The 22221-nt window shown below is 41.7% G+C and overlaps 1 protein-coding gene across 1 annotated transcript in view; it reads left to right on the top strand.

The window, feature by feature from the left end:
• The window catches only part of ksr2 (kinase suppressor of ras 2), a 389906-nt gene that overhangs the window by 178616 nt on the left and 189069 nt on the right, over positions 1–22221 (top strand). The window contains exon 5 of the mRNA XM_078226092.1: positions 11818–11999. Coding sequence (XP_078082218.1) covers positions 11818–11999 — 182 coding nt within the window. The remainder of the gene's footprint in view (positions 1–11817; positions 12000–22221) is intronic.

The following is a 22221-nucleotide window of genomic DNA, read 5'->3' as shown; positions in this document are numbered from 1 at the left end:
TTGTGAGATTAACGTTCTGCTCCTCTCCAACTGGGAAATAAAAGAAGAAAATGAATTGCACTTGTATTGTGCCTGTTATATTTGCAGGACATCCTATAATGCGTAACAGGCCACAGCTTACTAAGTCATCAGGGCTAGAAAGTGGTTACGGTTCATTTACAGCCACAAAACAGATGGTGCACAGACTCTCTGAGCACATGCCAGGAGGACCGAGAATTCATCAAAATCGGCCATTGGGCCTCATTTCAATCATTTGAACAAATTGCTGACACCTATTGCACTTCAAAAGACAACACCTGCATTTTCTTTGATGTCAATTTTGGGCTGTTTATCTTGCCAGCAATGGCCTTGATGCAAAGTCCTGGGGATATGAGGAAACACAGTAAGAAGTTTAACAACACCAGGTTAAAGTCCAACAGGTTTATTTGGTAGTAAAAGCCACACAAGCTTTCGGAGCTCCAAGCCCCTTCTTCAGGTGAGTGGGAATTCTGTTCACAAATGGCATATAAAGACAGAGACTCAATTTACATGAATAATGGTTGGAATGCGAATACTTACAGCTAATCAAGTCTTTAAGAAACAAAACAATGTGAGTGGAGAGAGCATCAAGACAGGCTAAAAAGATGTGTATTGTCTCCAGACAAGACAGCCAGTGAAACTCGGCAGGTCCAGGCAACTGTGGGGGTTACAGATAGTGTGACATGAACCCAATATCCCGGTTGAGGCCGTCCTCGTGTGTGCGGAACTTGGCTATCAGTTTCTGCTCAGCGACTCTGCGCCGTTGTGTGTCGCGAAGGCCGCCTTGGAGAACGCTTACCCGAATATCAGAGGCTGAATGCCCGTGACCGCTGAAGTGCTCCCCAACAGGAAGAGAACAGTCTTGCCTGGTGATTGTCGAGCGGTGTTCATTCATCCGTTGTCGCAGCGTCTGCATAGAATGAACACCGCTCGACAATCACCAGGCAAGACTGTTCTCTTCCTGTTGGGGAGCACTTCAGCGGTCACGGGCATTCAGCCTCTGATATTCGGGTAAGCGTTCTCCAAGGCGGCCTTCGCGACACACGACGGAGCAGAGTCGCTGAGCAGAAACTGATAGCCAAGTTCCGCACACACGAGGACGGCCTCAACCGGGATATTGGGTTCATGTCACACTATCTGTAACCCCCACAGTTGCCTGGACCTGCCGAGTTTCACTGGCTGTCTTGTCTGGAGACAATACACATCTTTTTAGCCTGTCTTGATGCTCTCTCCACTCACATTGTTTTGTTTCTTAAAGACTTGATTAGCTGTAAGTATTCGCATTCCAACCATTATTCATGTAAATTGAGTCTTTGTCTTTATATGCCCTGTTTGTGAACAGAATTCCCACTCACCTGAAGAAGGGGCTTGGAGCTCCGAAAGCTTGTGTGGCTTTTGCTACCAAATAAACCTGTTGGACTTTAACCTGGTGTTGTTAAACTTCTTACTGTGTTTACCCCAGTCCAACGCCGGCATCTCCACACGATATGAGGAAAAACAGGAGCTTGGTCCAATTGGTGGTTGCAGGCTCCAAGTCAATCTGTGAATGAGAATTTAACTTACCTTTTTAGTGGCAGCTGTTTAGTAGGCCACATCTGCAACAGGAAACCTGATAGTGTAGCCCACTCGACGACAGCTGCACTCAGGGCAGCCGAATGTTGACTGTTGTTTGGACCCTCAGCAGCATGTGCAAATGGCCTTGCATCCATTTTAGGTGGCAAATATGGATGCTGTGCAGCTGCCATTACCAGTACGGTGATGTGCTGTAATGTGAGGCAGATGAACGCAGAATTCCGAGCCTCTAATTTTGTCCAAAAGCTTATATCTGGAACAAGGGTACAATCAAAACTAATTTTTACCCACTGCTTATGTAGGTAAATATAACAGAGTTTTACATGTGGCAAGGTCCCAAAGTACTAATGGTGAAGTTGGGATAAATGTTGGCTAGGACTGCAGGGAATTTTCCTGTGTTCTTCGAAAACTTGCCTAAGACCATTTACATCCACATGTACACAATGGAGTAAAAACAGAAAATACTGGAAAAACTCAGTTCCAAAGAAGAGTCATGTTGCACTTGAAACGTTAACTCTGTTTCTGTTGCCACAGATGCTGCCAGACCTGCTGAGCTTTTCCAGCATTTTCTCTTTTTATTTCAGATTTCCAGCATCCGCCATATTTTGCTGATATTTCAGTATTGTGTACACACAGTACACAACTAAGTTAACATTTCATCTGAAAGATAACATTTCTCACAACACAAGAACCATAACGAAATGTTAGCTGAGAAAGTACATGCTGTTGTTGGGCCCCTTTTGACTCTGATGAAGCCAGACTAATAGAATATGATGAGAAAAGCAAACTCTACTGAGTAGGAATCTGTCAGATACCAGAGCTCACTGCTGACAAGAATGGTGGAAGCAGAGACAATCAGTGACTTGAAGAAGAAATTGGATGGGCATTTGAGAGAAATTGGGGTTAGAGCAAGCGAATGACACTGACTCAATTGGTCCAGAAGAGTCAGCATGGATTTGATAGGCCAAATGCCCTCCTTTTGTGCCATAATGGCTCTGTGACTATCATGAACCATTTGGCTCACTACTGTTATCAAGATGCATCTGAGAGTTTTAGCAAAACCAATTAATTGTTTGAAAACAAAGCATTGTGCTCAAGCCTTTTGAAAAATAAGGAATGGGATCCAACTGAAAGGCCTCATTGATTAACCAACTGATAGGCATTAAGTTCCCAGGCACAATAATGAATCATTCAATTAGAGTTGTAGCCACTTCTCTGTCTCTCTAAAGTGTGCAATGTGCATTTTGTGTCACCCAGCAGAGACCGCACTTCCTTAGAGATATTAAACAACTGTAAGGAACAAAGGTAAAGAAAGGCAATAATTGGTGTGGAATTACCCACTGAAGACTCATTTTTCAAACAGCTTGTCTTCCACATGAATGCTTTTGTTTGTGGATTGAGGAAGGTTTTCTGACAGTTGTGTGCCACTCAGTCACATCGATCATATTGCACATATTTGGATGTGTTATAACAACATTTTGAATTAAATATTTGTTCAAGCAGGAAAAAGGATTTTTAAAATTATTTGACTGGGAAATATGCCTTCGATCTGTTGAAAAGATAAAAAAGATAAGTTGTTTTTAACTGACATAGAAATCCTGAAGCCTTCCGCCATGGGTTATGCTAGATCCTGATCATCGCTCGTAGTGTGCAGAGGTGAAGTTAATTCAGAATGAAGACTGAAGTGCCTTCGGTGAATTCTTTTCCTGTCTCTTACGTTTACTGAGAGGAAGAAGTTTCAACTGGTGGCCATTGCCCCATTATCGAAATGTATCAGACCATAAAAAAAGCCTGAGAAATTACATGAAGGGAATCTTAAAGCTCAAAGCGTATAGCTAAAGCATTCATACATGGCAAAGACATGGTCATTTCCCTTTCCAAAATCATGTACGCGTATGTATGTGTGTGTGCATGCTTATATGCACACATTGAATTTACATGATAGCGTATAAAGCTGTAACCAACTCATATTGCTCACATATTGTCTTCAGTCACAAAGGAATTATCCAGCTCAGGTTAATACACCAAGTTTGCACTGCCAACTGGGACCTCCGCTGCAGGAAGTTATCGGCACAGTGGCCATGATTTTCTGTCCGTGACTGACATTGTCTGTCATCTGACCATCTCTTAATCTCAGTCCTAAATGGCCTGCCTTTTATTCTGAGAGTGTCTCCCCTGGTTCTAGAACCCCTCTGTATACACAGGATCTGCTCAGATGAGGAGGATCGCAACAGACACCTCCAGACGCTGAAAGATGCCCTCATAAGAACAGGATATGGCGCTCGACTCATCAATCAACAGTTCCGATGCGCCACAGCGAAAAACCGCACCGACGACCTCAGAAGACAAACACGGGACACGGCAGGCAGAGTACCCTTCATCGTCCAGTACTTCCCCGGAGAGGAGAAGCTACGACATCTTCTCCGGAGCCTTCAACGTGTCATTGATGAAGACGAACATCTCGCCAAGGCCATCCCCACACCCCCACTTCTTGCCTTCAAACAACCGCACAACCTCAAACAGACCATTGTCCGCAGCAAACTATCCAGTCTTCAGGAGAACAGTGACCACGACACCACACAACCCTGCCACAGCAACCTCTGCAAGACGTGCCAGATCATCGACATGGATGCCATCATCTCACGTGAGAACACCACCCACCAGGTACACAGTACATACTCTTGCAACTTGGCCAACGTTGTCTACCTGATGCGCTGCAGGAAAGGATGTCCCGAGTCATGGTACATTGGGGAGACCATGCAGACGCTACAACAACGGATGAATGAACACCGCTCGACAATCACCAGGCAAGAGTGTTCTCTTCCTGTTGGGGAACACTTCAGCGGCCACGGGCATTTGGCCTCTGATCTTCGGGTAAGCGTTCTCCAAGGCAGCCTTCACGACACACGACAATACAGAGTCGCTGAGCAGAGACTGATAGCCAGCTTCCACACACATGAGGACGGCTTCAACCGGGATATTGGGTTCATGTCACATTATCTGTAACCCCCACGACTTGCCTGGGCTTGCAAAATCTCACTAACTGTCCTGTCTGGAGACAATACACATCTCTTTAACCTGTGCTTAACCCTCTCTCCACTCACATTGTCTGTACCTTTAAGACTTGATTACCTGTAAAGATTCGCATTCCAACCAGTATTTTGTAAATTGAGTTGTGTCTTTATATGCCCTGTTTGTGAACAGAACTCCCACTTACCTGACGAAGGAGCAGAGCTCCGAAAGCTAGTGGACTTTGCTACCAAATAAACCTGTTGGACTTTAACCTGGTGTTGTGAGACTTCTTACTGTCTAGAACCCCCCCTCCCCCACAATGGGAAACATCTTTCCTGTGTCTACCTTGTCAAGCCTTGTAAGAAGTTTGTGTTTTTCAATGAGACTGCCACTCATTCTTCTAAATGGAGAACACGTGTCCAGTGTCCTCAATCTTTCCTTATAGGGCAATCTTGCCAGCCCAGGAATCAGTCTGGTATTCTTTTTCCCCAAATTCTTCTGTCACATTTCCAGTACTGGGCTACAGTAGCGTTCAGACGCTCACCAAAACTACATAAAGGAAGTGGATTCTACAAAATCACAATGGGATCAGTTGGATAGTTGTTAATAACTGATTGCCAGTCAAAAGCTTGATCAGGAAATCTGTTTCAAGATTTATAAACATAGAAACTAGGAAAGAGGAGTAGGAGTAAACCATTCAGCCCCTGATCTTCTGTCTCAATGCCATTTTCCCACACTATTCCAATATCCCTAGATATCTTTACTATCTAGAAATCTTATTGACTCCTGTCTTTCTCCTCACACCAATGACATCATCTAAAGCTGTGAGCTGCAGAGATCACGATTTAAAAAACAAATCTCTTAAAGGGACACTAACGTCACAGAACTGGAGTCAATCCTTACATGCTTTCATATTTATTTACAGAATTACATATAGCAAGTATACACCTCCTAAACCAACAACCATAATTTTAGTCTGTGTCTATCTACAGGGAGGGTCACGTGAATGCTCAACTAATTTCTATTGCTCTATCCCTTAACCCCATTTGCCAGTTCACTTTAGCTACCTCCGCTTTCATGCCCTTATAATTGCCCTTATTTAAGTTTAAGATACTAGTCTTGGATGCTCTCCCTCAAATTTAATATAAAATAGCATCACTGCTACCTCGGGGTGCCTTTACAATGCGGTTATTAATTGGTCATATCTCATTGCACAATACCAGGTCTAGTATAGCCTGCTTCCTGGTTGGCCGCAAAACATGCTATTCTAAGAAACTATTTCAAAAACTTTCTATAAGCTCTTCATCTACATGACCTTTGCTCATTTGATTTTTCTGGTTTATATGTAGATTAAAACGTCCCAAGACTATTGCCATATCTTTCTTAAGAGTTCCTATTATCTCTTTTTTTTAATATAAACTCTGTCCTACCGTGTAGTTAAAATTAGGGGTACAACGCTCCCACAACTGACTTCTTGCCTTTATCATGCCTCATTACAATGCAAACCACTTTTACATCCTGGTTTCCTGAATTTTGCTCAGCCTTCTCTCATGTGCTAATGCCATCATTAATTAACAGAGCCACCCCGCCACCTTTTCCTAACTTTCTGTCCTTCCTAAATGTCACATGCACTTCAATTTTGTGGGGAGATGATGGCATAGAGGTATTGTCACTGGATTAGTAATCCAGAGACTCAGTTCATTCTTTGGGAAATTGGGTTCAAATCCCATCACAGCAAATGGTGAAAAGTAAGAATCTGGAATTAAAAATCTAATGATGACCACAAAACCATTGTCAATTGTTGTACCCATCTGGTTCACTAATGTGCTTTAGGGAAGGAAATCTGCTGTCCTTACCTAATCTGGCCTCTCTGTGACTCCAGAACCACAGCAATGTGGTTGACTCTTAAATGACCCTCTGAAATGGTTGAGCAAGCTACTCCGTTCAATGGCAATTAGGGATGGATAATAAATGCTGGCCCAGCCAGCGGCACCCACATCCCCTGAACGAATAAAAAAAATCCTGAATCTGTGTCACCTTGCAGCCATGTCTCTGCAATGGCTACTAAATCATAATTTCTATTTGCACTGTCAGTTCATCTACTTTAATCTCAATTTTTTAGGTACAGAACCTTTAGTTCTGGCATCATCAGCTGATTTATTCTTAGATCTGTACTCTCTGTCCCTTCCTATCCTAGTCAATTTAACATTTCACATATTAGTACTTTTTTCTCTTGTCTTGCCTCTACTCTTTGCTCAGCCACACCTTCCCAAATTTGATCCCTTGCCCCCACTTTTCAGTTTAAAAGTCTCTATATTATGTGGCTCACAAGAACACTGGTCCCAGTATGGTTCAGGTTTAGACTGTTCCAACGGGACAGATTCCACATTCCCCCATACTGATGCCAGTGCCCCATGAACGGAATTCACTTCTCTCTCACCAGTCATTGAGCCGCACGTTATTTTCTCTAATCTGATTTGTCCTTTGCCAATTTTCACATGGCTTCGGTAATATTCCAGAAACTATTACTGTTGAGGTTCTGCTTCTTAATTTGGTATCTATCTCCTCATACTGACCACGCAGAACCTTCTTCCTCATCCTGCCAATGTCATTGACATCCACATGGACCACTGGATCCTTCCCATCCCAATGGGGGAATGTGCTGGATGATGGATAAGAAGCGCAGCCGATGGGATGAAATACTGGAAAGTAAAAAAGCACTTGTAGTGGGTCCGTATAGTTTTAATTCTAAACTTGTAGTGTGTGCGTCACAAAATGATCGCATAATGAAAAAAGACCGTCCGATAGAGCAACAAAATAATCATTCAATAGTAGTCATAACGAACATAAAGTGTAAGTAGAGGCCACAGCGTGAATAGATTACACAATGAAACAAAGTGCCACGGAATAGTTTAGGATCAGAACTAGAAGCAGAAGTCCTCATGACTGAAGTTTTGGTGATTGCCAAAAAACCTGAGGATAAACTAATAAGAGATTCAAAAGAAATGGATTTTGAATTTGGAGGGAGGTTGGCGCTTATTCTGAGACATCAGTTGAGGGACAGTCAGCTTTGTCACATAAGTGGACTTTGAATGAAAAAGCCCTTCCAGATTGAAGCTACAAAGCTAAAGTGAAGCAACAACAAGAAGATGCGATATGCCCATTTTGTATCCCTGACCAAGTCAGATTCCGCCCCCATTGGCTTCATTTGGGTATGCTTATCTGGCAATTTTAATGTTTTCTGCTTTGTAGTGATGCTGAAGTTGCAGTATAAATCCAGACTGCTGGCTGACTGGACAAGAGTGAAAAACTCTTCCTGGGCTGCCACATAGCTGTTCCAGCTGGTCACTATAAACATGGCACTGCCATGTTCACATTGCTACAAGTCAATGTGTGGAACTTATTAGCCTCTGAATTACTTGAAGAAGGAATTGTCACAATCTACACCCACTATGAACAAACTATTCTGTGGAAATGTGCACACCATACGGTGCTACATCTATAGTGATAAATTAATTTATCCACTGTTAATGATATGATATCCCCTTGTGAAGAACCCAAATAAAAATCAGTAATGTTTCCCTGTAGTATTCCCTACATTATAGATTCATAAAATGTAGATTATGAAAGTCCTGTTGCAAATTAAAATTAAAGCTATCACATTGTTTTACTACAGCATATTATAGATTTAAATGAAAGGCTCAACATGGTGTTAACACATTAACATCATCATTGCCATTAATCTATTTTATAGCTACAGACAATATTGTGGGCCTGTGTGAAACGACTGTCAGCTCCCATTTTGGATGTTCTGTTCCTCATTTTGACAAATACCACATGTCACTCGATACAGCTGTCTGATCTGATGCAACCAGGTGCCTTGTCCTGTCACGCAGTATTTGTATTACTGTTTTTATCATATTCAAGTGCCAATAAATGCCTTGCTACTTTATAAATTAGTTTTCCGAATTATTTTGCCAAATGAATGCCTCAATTTCAAAAAGCCATTCATTTGTTCTCCGGTTAGAAATAATGGATCTGTCAGAAAGGCATGATGGCTTTACAATTTAATTACTATTCAAGATGAACTAATTTCACGAGCACAAAATGTAATTGCTGCAGGAGGAAATCCTATTGTATGATAATTGTGCAGGAAACACTACCTCATGTCTTCAAGATTAAAGGGGAAACAATGTACTGTTCCAGTCATCTTCATAGTTTCAATGGGAGTAAAGAATAGGGACAATAGAGGTGCCTTCACAATACGTTTGACTATTTTATCAGAAAAAGTCTTGTATCCATCATCCTTACATTAATCTGTTCTATATCATGTAACCACTCAGTAACTAGTCAATTTTCTCATTTGATAAATGTTGACTGCTCTGTAATATTTCACCTTGGTTACACTCCATTTTTGTTTTTCTCTAATCATAGAATGCAATTGCCTTTCTCCCATCGTTTCACTTTCCTCCCCAGTTCCCCCAAAATTTTTAAGAAGCAAGCACCATGATAGTTCTTCAATCATACCACTGTCAAAATAATTTTTTTTAAAATTGTCAAACAAAATCTATATTAAAAGTAACATTTTTGAAAAGAAACTACAGACTTACAAACCCTCACTGTAGTAACTTCCCCGCTTTTTCACAAACAGCACCAATAATTCCTGAGGGCCTTTGAACATCTGGTACACCCGACCTCACAATACTTAACCGTCGCCACATAGCCAACTGACTGCAATAGAATGGGATATAGGGTGGGGGTTCTTACAAGTGACAGATATGACTCCCTTTGCCTTGTGCTACCAACCAAATTGAATTTCACCCCCTTAAAATTTGCGATGAACTTAATATTAAAACTGAAAAAAAACTAAAGGATAAATTCAAAAATAAAACTTCATCAAAAATATTAACATTTGGATTCAAGTATCGCAGATATCTTTCAGAGCCTTGCTACAAGGATGGTGCAAACTTATATTCGCATTATGAACACAGTTGTTCTGTGAGTTCCTATCTTGCATGTATCTGGAGGATTGCAAATAAAGCACTAAAGCAAATCCAGAAACACTTTGGTGAAATACCTTTTTATCATGTGATAAAAAAGGAATTTGAAAAATAAAGATGGTATCAGATAGGGGATTGATTTTTACTGGGTAACTCGCTTAGATGTAAGGTAATTTTGGCTGAAAACATTTTACAGTGACCAGCTTTAAGGCCATTTGCACCAAGATGAGCAATTTCTTAGAGGTCAGTCTCAAGTAATATAACTGGAATCAAGAAACGATTAGAATTGAGTAACACCTAGTCCTTAATTATACAAATGTAAGTTATTTAGCCTTTATATGTAATAATATCGTTTTTCAGTTTGAGTGCACATGTGTAGAGTTAATTAATTGTCCCTCGTTCTCTCCTTTAGGTCTTGTGGTGCAGTGGGTAGTGTCCCTACCTCTGAACCAGAAGCTGTTGGTTCAAATCCCACCCCAGGACTTGATGGCCAAGGAAGGCGCGTTCATAATGTGGCCAGACAGGTTGTGTGTCAACCTGCAAAATCCTTCAAACATGCCAATGGCTGGCGGTAAGAGCGGAAGAGATTTCTGGTCAGCCATGCTTTATGTGGAGTGGCTGTTCCAGGAATAACTAGATACGAAAGTCTGCCTTAGTGCACCACTAGATGCAGAAAGAAAATTGGAATTGGAATTTCTCTCCTTTCAAAAAGTCAATTAATTATTTCTCCTGATTAACTTCTGAGTCACAGAGGCTGTGAGGAGGATCTTGAATCCCCAAGGATGTGTGCGATGGGGTTGGTTAAAAATTTTTTTTTACAGTTCCCAAACCTAACCTCAACCTGTCCCCAACGCACCCTGTTTCAGTTTTAATAGAGGCTGATCAGAGAGTAGGCACACCATCTTCTCTCAGGTGGCACATGCCTTCATTTTCCCTCAATGTTTATCTTTAACCAATAGAGGCTGGGTTACGCAGGGACCCCAGCAGGTAAAAGGAGGCAAAAGTCATGAGGTAAGTGCATTGCACCTGGGCCAGGAAGAACAGACGTATTTTCCCAAGTCCTCCAAGCATATCTCTTTACATGCCCCATGATCGGGCCTTCAATGCCTGACTCCACCCCAAGCAACCTCCAACTTATCCTACCCCTACCACCCGCAACAACCCTCCCGCCCCCACCCTGCTGATCTCTGATTACTCCTATCCCACAATGCCACAGCATTCTTGAAATATTCTTTGTCTTCTCCGAGTGATCCTCCTGTCTGTTATGTTCAGCCACCACATGACCCCCACAGTCTCCAACCCATCTACTGTTCACTCCTTTGTTGTTAGCCTGCCCAACCGACAATCAGCATATGAATCCAGCTGGCTGACAGGTGAGGAAAACCTTTGTAAAATTTGAGATTTAAAATGTTACCGTTTCTCTTCTTGCCTCCAAGCAAATATTGGTGTCATTATTTATAAAACTCTAGCCAGCAAAAATAAAGGTCCTCGCACTGTGTCTGTTACTGTAACCATAGATAAGTGGTTCTCTAAATTAGCATTTTCTTTAACAGTTATATTCCTTCCAAGTATAAAAGAATGAGGGGAGATGCACCATTTAACTATACTCTTCAAACTGACCTCACAAATTACAACAACATGCACTTAAATGTGACCTTTAATCTAGTGGAACATCCCATGATTCTTCATAGTGTCAAACAATAGCCAGAGAAAAGGTAAGGGAAGTGATTTATAAAAGTGGATTTTAAGTAGACTTTTGAAGGTGAGGATGGAGGCAAATCATGTTCTTAACCCTTCAGTCGAAACAAAAAGGCTAAACATGACACTTGCAGGCAAATTTTAATTTTCTGATGTGTTCCTTGATATTTTTCACTGGCTCAGTAGTTAGATCTGTGGAAAATGAAGAGCTGCATTGTATTTGAAATATGCCTCTCCACTACTTTATAAGATATATCCATTGTTCAATTTGTTGAAATATTTGCAGTGGGTACTAGAAATTGAAATGTAATCAATCCTGCAGTAAAATCCCAGAAAGTTATTCAAGAGCTAATCAAAGCTGAACAGAGGGCAGGAATATTTTGGCATCTCTTTGAATGTCCTGCTCTGGTTGTTTCTGTATCATTATTGTTTGTAAGCAGTGAGTCTTTCATGGGGGATGGTTTTGCACACGTGAATAGGCCTTTACTGATTTGTTACCTTTGTATCATTCTGCCAGAGCAAAGAAAAAGAGCAAACCTCTAAACCTGAAGATTCACAATAGTGTTGGTAGCTGCGAGAACATCCCTGCTCAGCGTTCCCCTCTTCTCTCCGAACGTTCTTTGCGCTCCTTCTTTGTTGGATATCCGTCTTTTCTTCCTTCTACTCCTCCCGTTCACACTGAAGCCAATTTCTCATCAAGTAAGTAACCACAAGTGATTTTGAATTGGTTGCTGGTTGAACAGAGCAGTTGTTGATTCAGTAGTGCACCTTTTGGAAGTTTACCAATAATAGTTGGCTATGGTTTTATCAGGTTATCCAAGATGGTATATTTGAACCAGTGTTCTTACATCACTTGTTTCAGCTGTAGCATGCACTCGGGACCGCAGCAGTGTTGTAATTCCAGTTCGTCCAATTCAAGATCTGACAGGAAATTCATTGAAGAGTCTTATGATATGTATTAAAGAGCAGAGCTTCGTTTTGACGATCTTGAAGGTTTTTTAAAATTGTTACAGTTCTTAATTCCATAGCGATGTTGTCAATAATGGATCCAGCCACAATACAATTCTAACATCTTCACAAGAGTGAAAGCATTGGTGTTCTAGGAGGTACAGTAATTAAAATAGGAGCAATCAGATCTGTTTAAAATTTTAAAAGTGCTTTGGAGCTTCAGCTCTGGTAATTCTGATGAAAATCTGCCATATTTGTGCAGTAACAGAAACTTATGCTAATCATTTTTGGAGTAATAATATTTATTAATAAGAGTAGAAAAATTAACTCAGAATATAGAAAAAATATTGACCAGAAATGACAAGAGGGACTTGTTTCAGTTTTTGATTCATATCAATACCTGACATCAGAGTGGATACCAGCTTTAGACTGCACACAGTTTGTGCTGAAAAGTGGCATAGGAATACATTGGTGTTTCCTGGCTTTCTTCAATGACAGTAAAATTGCAGGGCTAGTGATATATATGGCATGTGTCAAAGCAGTTCTCCTTTGTGGTTCCAAGTATGTTACAGTGGGACTTCTTTTGTCACAAGTGATCCAAAATGAAGCTCAGAGGTTGATTTGTAGCATAAAGGATGGAGGCAGGGTAGGAGGTCTCAAGCTTACATCAACCTACTGCTGAGCATCTTGGAAGGGAAGTCAGCCTCACCAGACTTGACAAAGTCTGTCACACAAGGACTTGAATTAAGCAACCAGTGATATATGTGGCATTGACTTTGGGCCTCAAAGTGACTGACATGTCACTAGTGGATATGTGTAGATTCTTCTGCCATGCTGAGGGCATTTGACCATCATATATCTCATGGGGAAGTTCTCAAATTTGATATAAAAGTTACTGGAAGGTATTAATATGGAGGCTGGTATGAATACACATTCTGGCATGAAGAAATTTGAGTTGATCAGCAAAGCATACCTGTATGGGCACAATAAGAAGTCTCACAACACCAGGTTAAAGTCCAACGGGTTTATTTGGAATCACGAGCTTTCGGAGCACTGTTCCTTGTCTCACCTGATGAAAGCTCGTGATTCCAAATAAACCTGTTGGACTTTAACCTGGTGTTGTGAGACTTCTTACTGTACCCACCCCAGTTCAACGCTGGCATCTCCACATCATACCTGTATGGGGCAGAGATATTGATCTGGGGATGAGTTCAAAGGCCATGTCAGGACCATGCAACAAATCTGCTCTGGTCCATTTCTGGTGCAAATCAATGCAGCCACAGTCTATGTCTTGGTTAAGTGGAATGTTTCCCTATATGAAAATAGTGTGCTTTTTATATTGGGTAAACAGGATAAATAAATGGTTTATGGAAAAATCACCATGGCGACAGGTGCCCAATTGTGATGGTGATACAAATGAATCAAGTAATCATAATTAATGACATAGTTATAGAAAATCATTAAAATAAAATAGAAATAATTAAAGGATTGCACAATTATAAACATTTAAGTATACAAATAACTATATGTTGTAAAATGCAGGTCTGCTTAATTAACAGAATAAAAATGAATGATTTCATGCACTTTGGACTTTAATTTAAAAAATGCATAGATCATACGTTGTCAGATTGAGTTCAAGAATTCTCTATTATTTACTTTTTATGAGTTCCATTTTTGGATTTCTCAGTATTTCATTTGGAGACACTTCAACATTAGAACAAAGTAACATCAGACTAAGGAGCAGGAGTAGGCCGTCCAGCCCTTCAGGCCTGCTCTGCCATTCAATAAGATCATGGCTGATCTGGACGTGGTCTCAACTCCACTTTCCTGTCCTGTCCCCCCATAACCCTTGACTCCCTTATTGACCAAAAATCTGTCTAACTCAGCCTTCAGTAAATTCAATTGCACAGCCCCCTCTGCTTTCTGGGGAAGAGAATTCCACAAACGAATGATCCTTGGAGAGAAAGAATTCACCTAATCTTAATCAGAAAAGCTGTGATAGGTTTCCTCACATCAGACCAAGGTAATAGAAAAATAAAGTTTTGAGATCCTGTTACCAAACTGACATCATTAAAAATTTCAAAATTAACTCATTATTATGTATGTATTCAGTCTAAATGAATTAGCAATTATAGCATGTATACTTGAATTCCATACTAATCGTTTTCACGTATATATAAAAAACACATGAATTTTAAAATTATATTTGTTTAAGCAGCATTCACTGCACGTTACGGAGCTCCACAGCACCACCAGTAAAACTTGGAGAATATTCCTGTTGAAAGTTCATCCTACATTTTGATCTCTGGAAATATATTCCATTGTATTTTTATTTGGTGCAGTTAGGACTATTTCAAATCCCAGGAGATCTGGCCTGTTTGGAGTCAGAATTAGTTTAATCAAGTGTGGAATGGTGACAAGTTTTCGACCTTCCTTCTTTCACAGAAACCGTACATGCTTTTACCTGTCTGGTGTAACTTTTGGTATTCTGGTCTGCTGGGTTAACTTGTGATCCTGCCAGTCTTGCCGAGTACAAAGCCAGCAGTAGGTATATATATTACGTTAATGCTGTAATCGGGTTCAACGATATCAAATTCCAGCAGTATTCAATCTCCGAGAAATCAGCTACTGTTGGGGAAGCAACATGGCAGCCTTAGAGCCAACCGCGACTTTGATTTTATTTTCTGCTTTAGACAAGCGGGTCAAACCATCTTCTGTCTTCCCTGGAGCAGCAATGTGTTGCTCGAATATCCTCCTGCTCCTGTTGGGGCAAGATTGGTGCAAGCACTTGCTCCGAGCACACAAATAACCTTCTTTCCAAGATTTTCAATGGACTGGGTTCACACAATCAAGCTTGCTTTAGGCAGGTTGCCTTCGTTCTTAAAGAGACATTCACCCCAACAATATATGGTGAAAGGGTAACATGTTAATCCACAGCAAGAGCCAATTTTCATAGCAGCAACATTTCTGTGCGCAAATCAGTTGACATTGTACTGCATCTTTGTGCATCCCTAAATAAAATTTGTTTCTTGCACCATGTCAAGTTGTTGGTGAAGATGCAAAGATTTCTCATGAAGATCTTGGTTAAAGGATAAATTACTGGCTCTCATATCTGCGTGAACAGCCTGGAGCTGTTGAATTTCCCATTTTAAATATTTACACATTGTTGAGGCAAAGAACAGATTTATACATTTCCAAGAACTTTGTTAATATGCAATATAAACCACCACTGTGACAAATAAAAGTGTATGTTTCCAATTCTCTTCCTGTACCTAGTGGTGTACAAAGGCAGACTTTCCATAGCTACTAATTTCTGGAACAGGTTGCTGGTTCTGTCGCCAGATGCTTACAGCTTGAGGGGCATGACTCTACATCAAACATGGCTGACCAGGAGTCTCGCCCACTCTTACTGTCAGCCTTTGGTGCATTGGAAGGATTCTGCAGGCTGATATGCTCAACCTGTTTGAGTGCATTATGAGTGCACCTTCCTTGGCCATCAAGTACTGGGGCAGGACTCAAACCCGGAGATTCTGGCTCAGAGGTAGGGATGTTATCCACTGCACCACAAGACCTCCTATAGATGTATGTAATTTATACATTGCATTGTCCTCATGAAAAATGAGGTGAGAACAGAATGGTCATTCCTAATTCATTCCAAGTGTGAGCATTCTATCATGTATGTGTTACTATGCCAGTATTTCACCTTGTGTTGTGTTTCAATAAGCAATGTGTTGAAATGAGTTAATCTACAATCCAAAGTGACCAGGTGAGGGGACTGCAAATGGCAAAAAATAGTGCAAATTAAACTGTAATTGTTCCGGTTGGAACATGACACATCATGGACTCGAAGCTAGACCAATATGTTCTAATTCATCTGTTGCTACTTATCCTGCCAACATGATTCATCCTGTGGTGCTTGGCTCTAACTGCACAAGATTCCTGTCAGGTGGAGGGATGAGCAATTAATCTTTTACCAGATGAAGGCTGTTTATGCATGGGATGAACTGCTGAGCATGAGAATATGCCCACTGTGAAAAGTTACATACTTAATGAATAAAACCAGTAATCATTTTTAACAAGATTTATATTTTCATTCCTATATTAATCCTTATTTCTTGCTATTCTTGAACACTGATTTATCAGTCTCATTGACATGGAACAGTTGGATGATGAAGGAAGAGCACTTAACACATTGATCTGAAATTCCTCTCTCCTAAAATGCATCTGTTAAGCCACTAATAATGTAGCGGAATTTCAAAAAAGGCTCAGGAATAATTGTAAACTATAATCCCAAAGTGTAATGTTAAGGCCGTTCAGTAGAATGCATCAATTTGCTTTGTGCTTTCTCTTTGTACTTTCTGTTTCTAACATGTGAATGGCATTAACAGACTAAGGATAATTATCATTGTGGCAGTTGCTGGTAAAGTAGGCCTATTTGAACCCAACTGTGCAGAGTTTCTGTTTAACCCATGCTGATATCAATAACGATGCTGAAATTATTGATAATTGAGCAAGTGTCGAGCCGACAACCACTTCTCCAGTATCAAAGAAGACAAAAGATATTTAACCCATTGTGTCTGCTTCTTACTGCAGTTCATGTGTTTTTACACTGCCATAGATTTTTCTTCATATTAATTTACCTCATATCCTGAGGGGATCTAACTAATCACAAGTATCCAAGGAGAGAGATTCCTAAAATGCTCCCTGACTGCTAAAGTTAGTCGAGTAAATGCTCTAAATGCAATTTTGATGTTTTAATGATGTGACGTTAGTGTACCTTTTAAGAAATTTTTTTTAAAAATCATGTTCTCTGCAGCTTTCACAGCCTCCGCTTACTTCATTGTTACTACATTGTCTGTGGAAGTCCCTTTACTGCTACTTAAATGGGGTTTGTTTATTTTTACGCTGGGATCTTTTATGACCCTGCATTGTTAGGAGGAAGGTCATGTGTTTTGGACAGCTTTCTTTCCTTCCTAGTGAATTTAAGGTTTCATTTTCTGTTTAGCTGACAGCAGTTTTAGTTTAGAAGAGACATCAAGCTGGAAATAAGTGCTTCTCTCTCTCCCTGGTTTTGGAAATTCTGCTGGTTAGCTGGAAGCAAGGCTTCTTGCCTTCCTGGAGTAGAGAATCTGCTGTTGGTGATTCGACCAGAGTTTCTCCCTGGTGTTCTGGGAAGCTGTTCTGACTCCAAGATTCTCTGTGTGTGCCTCAAGAGAACTGTAGCATTTATCCAAAGGACTCAGTCCTGTGAAAAGGGTCTATGGGAAGTTTTGTTTGATTGGAACATTTTAGATATATTTGTTAAGGCTTATACATTATTGTGGTTGTTTTGTTTTTGTCTGTAATTGATAAAAGTTCTTGCTACTTTTCTTTCCATACATGTTAACTATATTCTTCAATAAACTTTGTTTGATTAAAGCTTCCTAGGGGGTCAGTTGAATCATACCTGAGGTGAAACTTATCATGCTTATCCTAGCCAAATTCAAAGTACAAAACTTATGATTCAAGTGGGCTTCATAAAACACTTTGGAGTTTCTGACCTAAATTCTAACAATGGGCATCCTGTTGGTGGGTTCCTGAGGTGACCGGTACTGCTGAAACCTGAGACAATACAAGATTCAGAAAGCTAGTGTCTCAGTTCAAAGACATAACTTTATTAAACCAGCAGCCGCTGGGAGAAATCATCAAAGGGTCAGGGCAGCTCTGAGATAGAGCAACCTGAACTCTCCAATGAAATCTGACGTACACAATTCAAAACAGATCAATTACAGGTTTTCTTTTCAATTACTCCCACCTTTCATTAGCTTTAAATCAATCATCAATATACATAAATCAACAATAAAACCTGTCATATACCTTAGCCAAGCGCATAATGGCATTTTATTTTTCCATATAATCTGGAAGCTAACTCCTGTCTTGGCCTACCCCATTTCCTGTGTTGCCTAGTAACCTCAGACGCGAGCCCAAAGTTCAAATGAATATTCCCATGAGTTCCCCTGTAGGTCACTGCCAAACCAGATTAACACATGATTTCATGTCTGGGCATGGATTCCATCTTATCTGGACAGTGAATAAATCCTATTCATGAAATATGATTAAGTGTTCTAAATGTTCTCTCCACCCGAAACTCTGCTGATAAAGCTTGCATATTCTCAAGGCTTAAACATTCTCTTAGAATAGGGCTTTGCCCTAATGTCCTTTACCATGATGCTTCACAGGATGGGAGTTTTTGATTTTCCTCACACTGGTCACATCACTTCACCAAGTCTGTGAAGTCAGAGTCAAGACTGGGCCACTAGGCGTAACTCCTAGCCAGCATCTTCATTTTTGATTCTCCCAGGGGGCCATTCTGTAGTTCCGTTAATATTGGATGTCATTCTGAGGGCAGAACAATTACTTGGGACCCCCAAAGAATGATCCCACCCTCAACACTTAAGTTCAGCTTTCTTAATGAGGTAGAGTTTAATTTCTTTGGAGGGTCATCATTGGAATCCCCCATGCAGGATCATATGTCTTATTTTGAATAACATTGGATCCTTTTGGGTCCAGGCTTTAATCTGCCTTGCTCACACTGGCAAAATGTTCAGAGTCATCACAACCTCTTCCGGTGCTGGTAAAGGAACCAGGCTTGTAGCCAACAGGAGGCAACTCCGTGCACAGCATTAGCTATCCAGGTTCCAGGGCAGTGTTCCAGAAGATATTTGTAGGCCGCCAATAACATGGTCCAGCATTGTATCCAAATGGAGGTGATGGGGGGAATTGCCTTGTCTTCTTTGAATAAGGGTTTATGGTCAGTAACTATAAAAAAAGGTTGATCATAGACATCTTGATGGAACCTCTTCACACAAAATGCAGCCACCAACCCTTCTTTCTCAATCTGAGAATACCTTCGCTCCGCATCTGAAAGGGTCCTGGAGGCATATGCGATGGGCTTTTCTGACCCATCTTTCCAACGATGTGACAGCACTGCACAAACCCTGTACGGGGAAGTATCACAATTTTAAAAAGTTCTTAGAGTCAATGTGGGGCAGTAAGTTAGACGTAACTGATAGTTTTCTAACTTTAGAAAAAGCCTCTGCCTGTGGAGCTTCCCAGAACCATCTGTGGGATTTCCATAGTCAGGCATGCAAGGAAACCAAATTCGTGATAAACTTTCCATAATAATTGACTAATCCCAGGAAGGATTTTAACTCCGTGGTGTTCCTTGGGATTGGGGCCTCCTTGATGGCCATTACCTTAGCCTCTACTGGATGTAACCCCTTGTCATCTACTCGGTAGCCTAAATAGATTACTTCAGCCATTTGGAAAGTGTATTTTTCCCTCTTGAAGCAAACTCCCGCTCTGGAAAATCTCTGCAAGATTTCTAAATTAGCCAGGTGTCCCTGTTCTGAAGCCCCCATGACCAAGACGTCATCTATGTATACTGCTATCTTGGGTAGCCCTTGAAAGGTGTTCTCCATAACTCTATGGAAGATGGCAGACACTGACGAGACCCCAAAGGGCAAATGGGTATACTCATTGAGTCCCTTATGTGTGTTCATTGTCACACATTTCCAGAAAAACTCACCTAATTGAAGCTGAAGATAGGTGTGGCTCATGTCCAACTTGGAGAACGTCTTGCCACCTGTTAACTTAGTGAATATATCTTCAATTCAGGCCATGGGGTACCTATCAGGTTTGGAGACCAATTGACATTTAGTTTATAGTCCCCACAGAAATGAACTGATTTGCCAAGCTTCAGAACAGGGACTAAGGGCGGGAAACCCATTCCGCAAACTGTACGTGCCTTATGATATCCAGACTTTCAAGGTGCCCTAGTTCAGTTTGCACCTTCTCCAACATGGAGTAAGGGACTGGTTTTTCTCTGAAATACCTTGGTGTAGCATCGAAGTCAACTTGGGTCTTGGCCTCGGCTCCATTTAATTTTCCCAGGCCCCCTCGGAAAGCTCCAAAGTGTCTACTGATAACTTCATACAGTCCCCCCATGCCTAGCCTGAACATCTCCAACCAGTTCAGCCAGATCTGCTGGAGCCATTTCTCTCCATAAGGCTTGATCCGTTTCCCCATATAACAATGACTGGGAGATGAGCTGATTGCTGTCTATAAGTTATTGGGGCTATTGTGGTGCCTATTATTTGTAATGGCTCGCCTGTGGTGGCTGGTATGGCCTTATATTTTCTAAACTCAGGAGATGGATGCCCAATTGGAAGTGCTTATAGGTCTGTTCTCCGATAATGGAGACTGCAGCTCCTGTGTCCACCTCTGTCTTCAAGGAATGGCCATTCACTAGTAATTTGATTACTGTTGGGGCAATTTTCATTGTAATAAAACGTTTCAGTTGTAGTGTCGCTGTCTCTGGAAGAGCGAGTACCTGCTTAGTACTTTCAGGTACTGGCCTCAGCTGTCTTCCAAGGCAGCACGGTTTTTGCCTGTTCCTGAAACTTTGCTATGTCCTTTGACAGTGCTTACAATAGTCAACTGGTAACTGGAGTATGTGCTCTAATACTCTTGGGGTCATCAAACTTTTTCCTTGACTGACAGGTGGTGACATTGGGGTTCCTCTATCGACAGGGGCCCTTTAATGTCTGATTTACACAAGCACTCTCCATTGAGGACTGATTACATGAAGTCCCTCCCCCTAATTGGAGGACATTGCTGCCTGATGCCCTTTGTAGTTCCTGAGCTTTTTCTGCATAAGGTGACAAGGCTATCTCATGCCTTTTTTTAAATCCAAATTGAGTTCTGCCAGCAGCTTCTTCTGAGTGGTTCGGTCATTTATGCCACTGTGGTGAACCATCGTTGGTTCCCACTGGATAGTACTGAGCCAGGGTCTGACCAGTACTACAAGGATGTACATATGTTACTGTTGGGTTGTGCTACTTGTTGCTGTTGGGGTTAGGGTGGGGTTGTTACACCTTTGTACTGTAGTGTTGTGGTACATCCCAGTCGGGCTCCGCCTCCTGGGAGAGGTATAAAAGTCCCTGCTCTGGCCGGGACCCCTTCAGTCTGGGATAGTGTATATAATTACTGGCTGCTTCATTACAGTAAATAAAAGCCTTTCATTTACCGAGCATCTGGCCTCGTGTTTGAGTAGCGCATCAATTTTATTTACTGTCGTTAAACTCTCGTCGAAGAAAAAAAAAGAGAGTATGGAGCAAATCCTGAAGCTGGAACGCCTTACACTAGATCCACGTGCGGTGGGCGCTTCTAACACCTTCGACCACTGGCTGAAGTGTTTCGAAGACTACCTGGCAGCCTCCGCAGCGGTCACCACAGATGATGACAGACTCCGGGTCCTCCATGCTAGGGTAAGCGACACTGTCTACCTCGCGATCCGTGTGGCCACCGATTATACTAAGGCCCTCGAGCTTCTGAAGAAGCGCTATATCAAACCACCCAATGAAATACACGCTCGTTACCTCCTAGCCACTCGACGACGGCAGTCTGGCGAAACGATGGAGGAATATGCGAACGAGCTCCTACAGCTAGCCAGGGGCTGTAACTGCAAAGCAGTGTCGGCTGAGCAGAGCATGAACGACCTCGCCCGAGATGCGTTTGTGGCGGGAGTCGGATCGTCATACATTCGACTTAAACTGTTGGAGAAGGGTAACCTTGATCTTACCCAGGCAATCGAGCTAGTGGAAATGCTCGAGACGGCCTCCAAAAGCTTAGTATTATATCCGGAGGACCATGTGGAGACAACGTGGCAGGAGCAGTCGCCAATCCCTCCTCGTCCCTCGGGTTCGAAATGCTGCGTAATGGCGTGCTCACACTCGGGCCAGACGACGGCAGCAGCCCCGGGCGGCCCGCGGTGCTACTTCTGTGGGGGAGCGAAGCATACTCGGCAACGGTGTCCCGCTAAAGCTGTGTTGTGCACCGCATGCGGTAAGAAAGGGCACTATTCGAAAGTGTGCCGATCTAAACCTAGGAACGGCAGTGCGGCCTGCGATTCTTCAGAGCTCGGGTCTTCGTC

Source organism: Mustelus asterias, chromosome 13, assembly GCF_964213995.1.
Source record: "Mustelus asterias chromosome 13, sMusAst1.hap1.1, whole genome shotgun sequence".
NCBI lineage: Eukaryota > Metazoa > Chordata > Chondrichthyes > Carcharhiniformes > Triakidae > Mustelus > Mustelus asterias.
The sequence above is the reverse complement of the archived record's forward strand: the minus strand, read 5'-3'. Positions and strand labels throughout refer to the sequence as shown.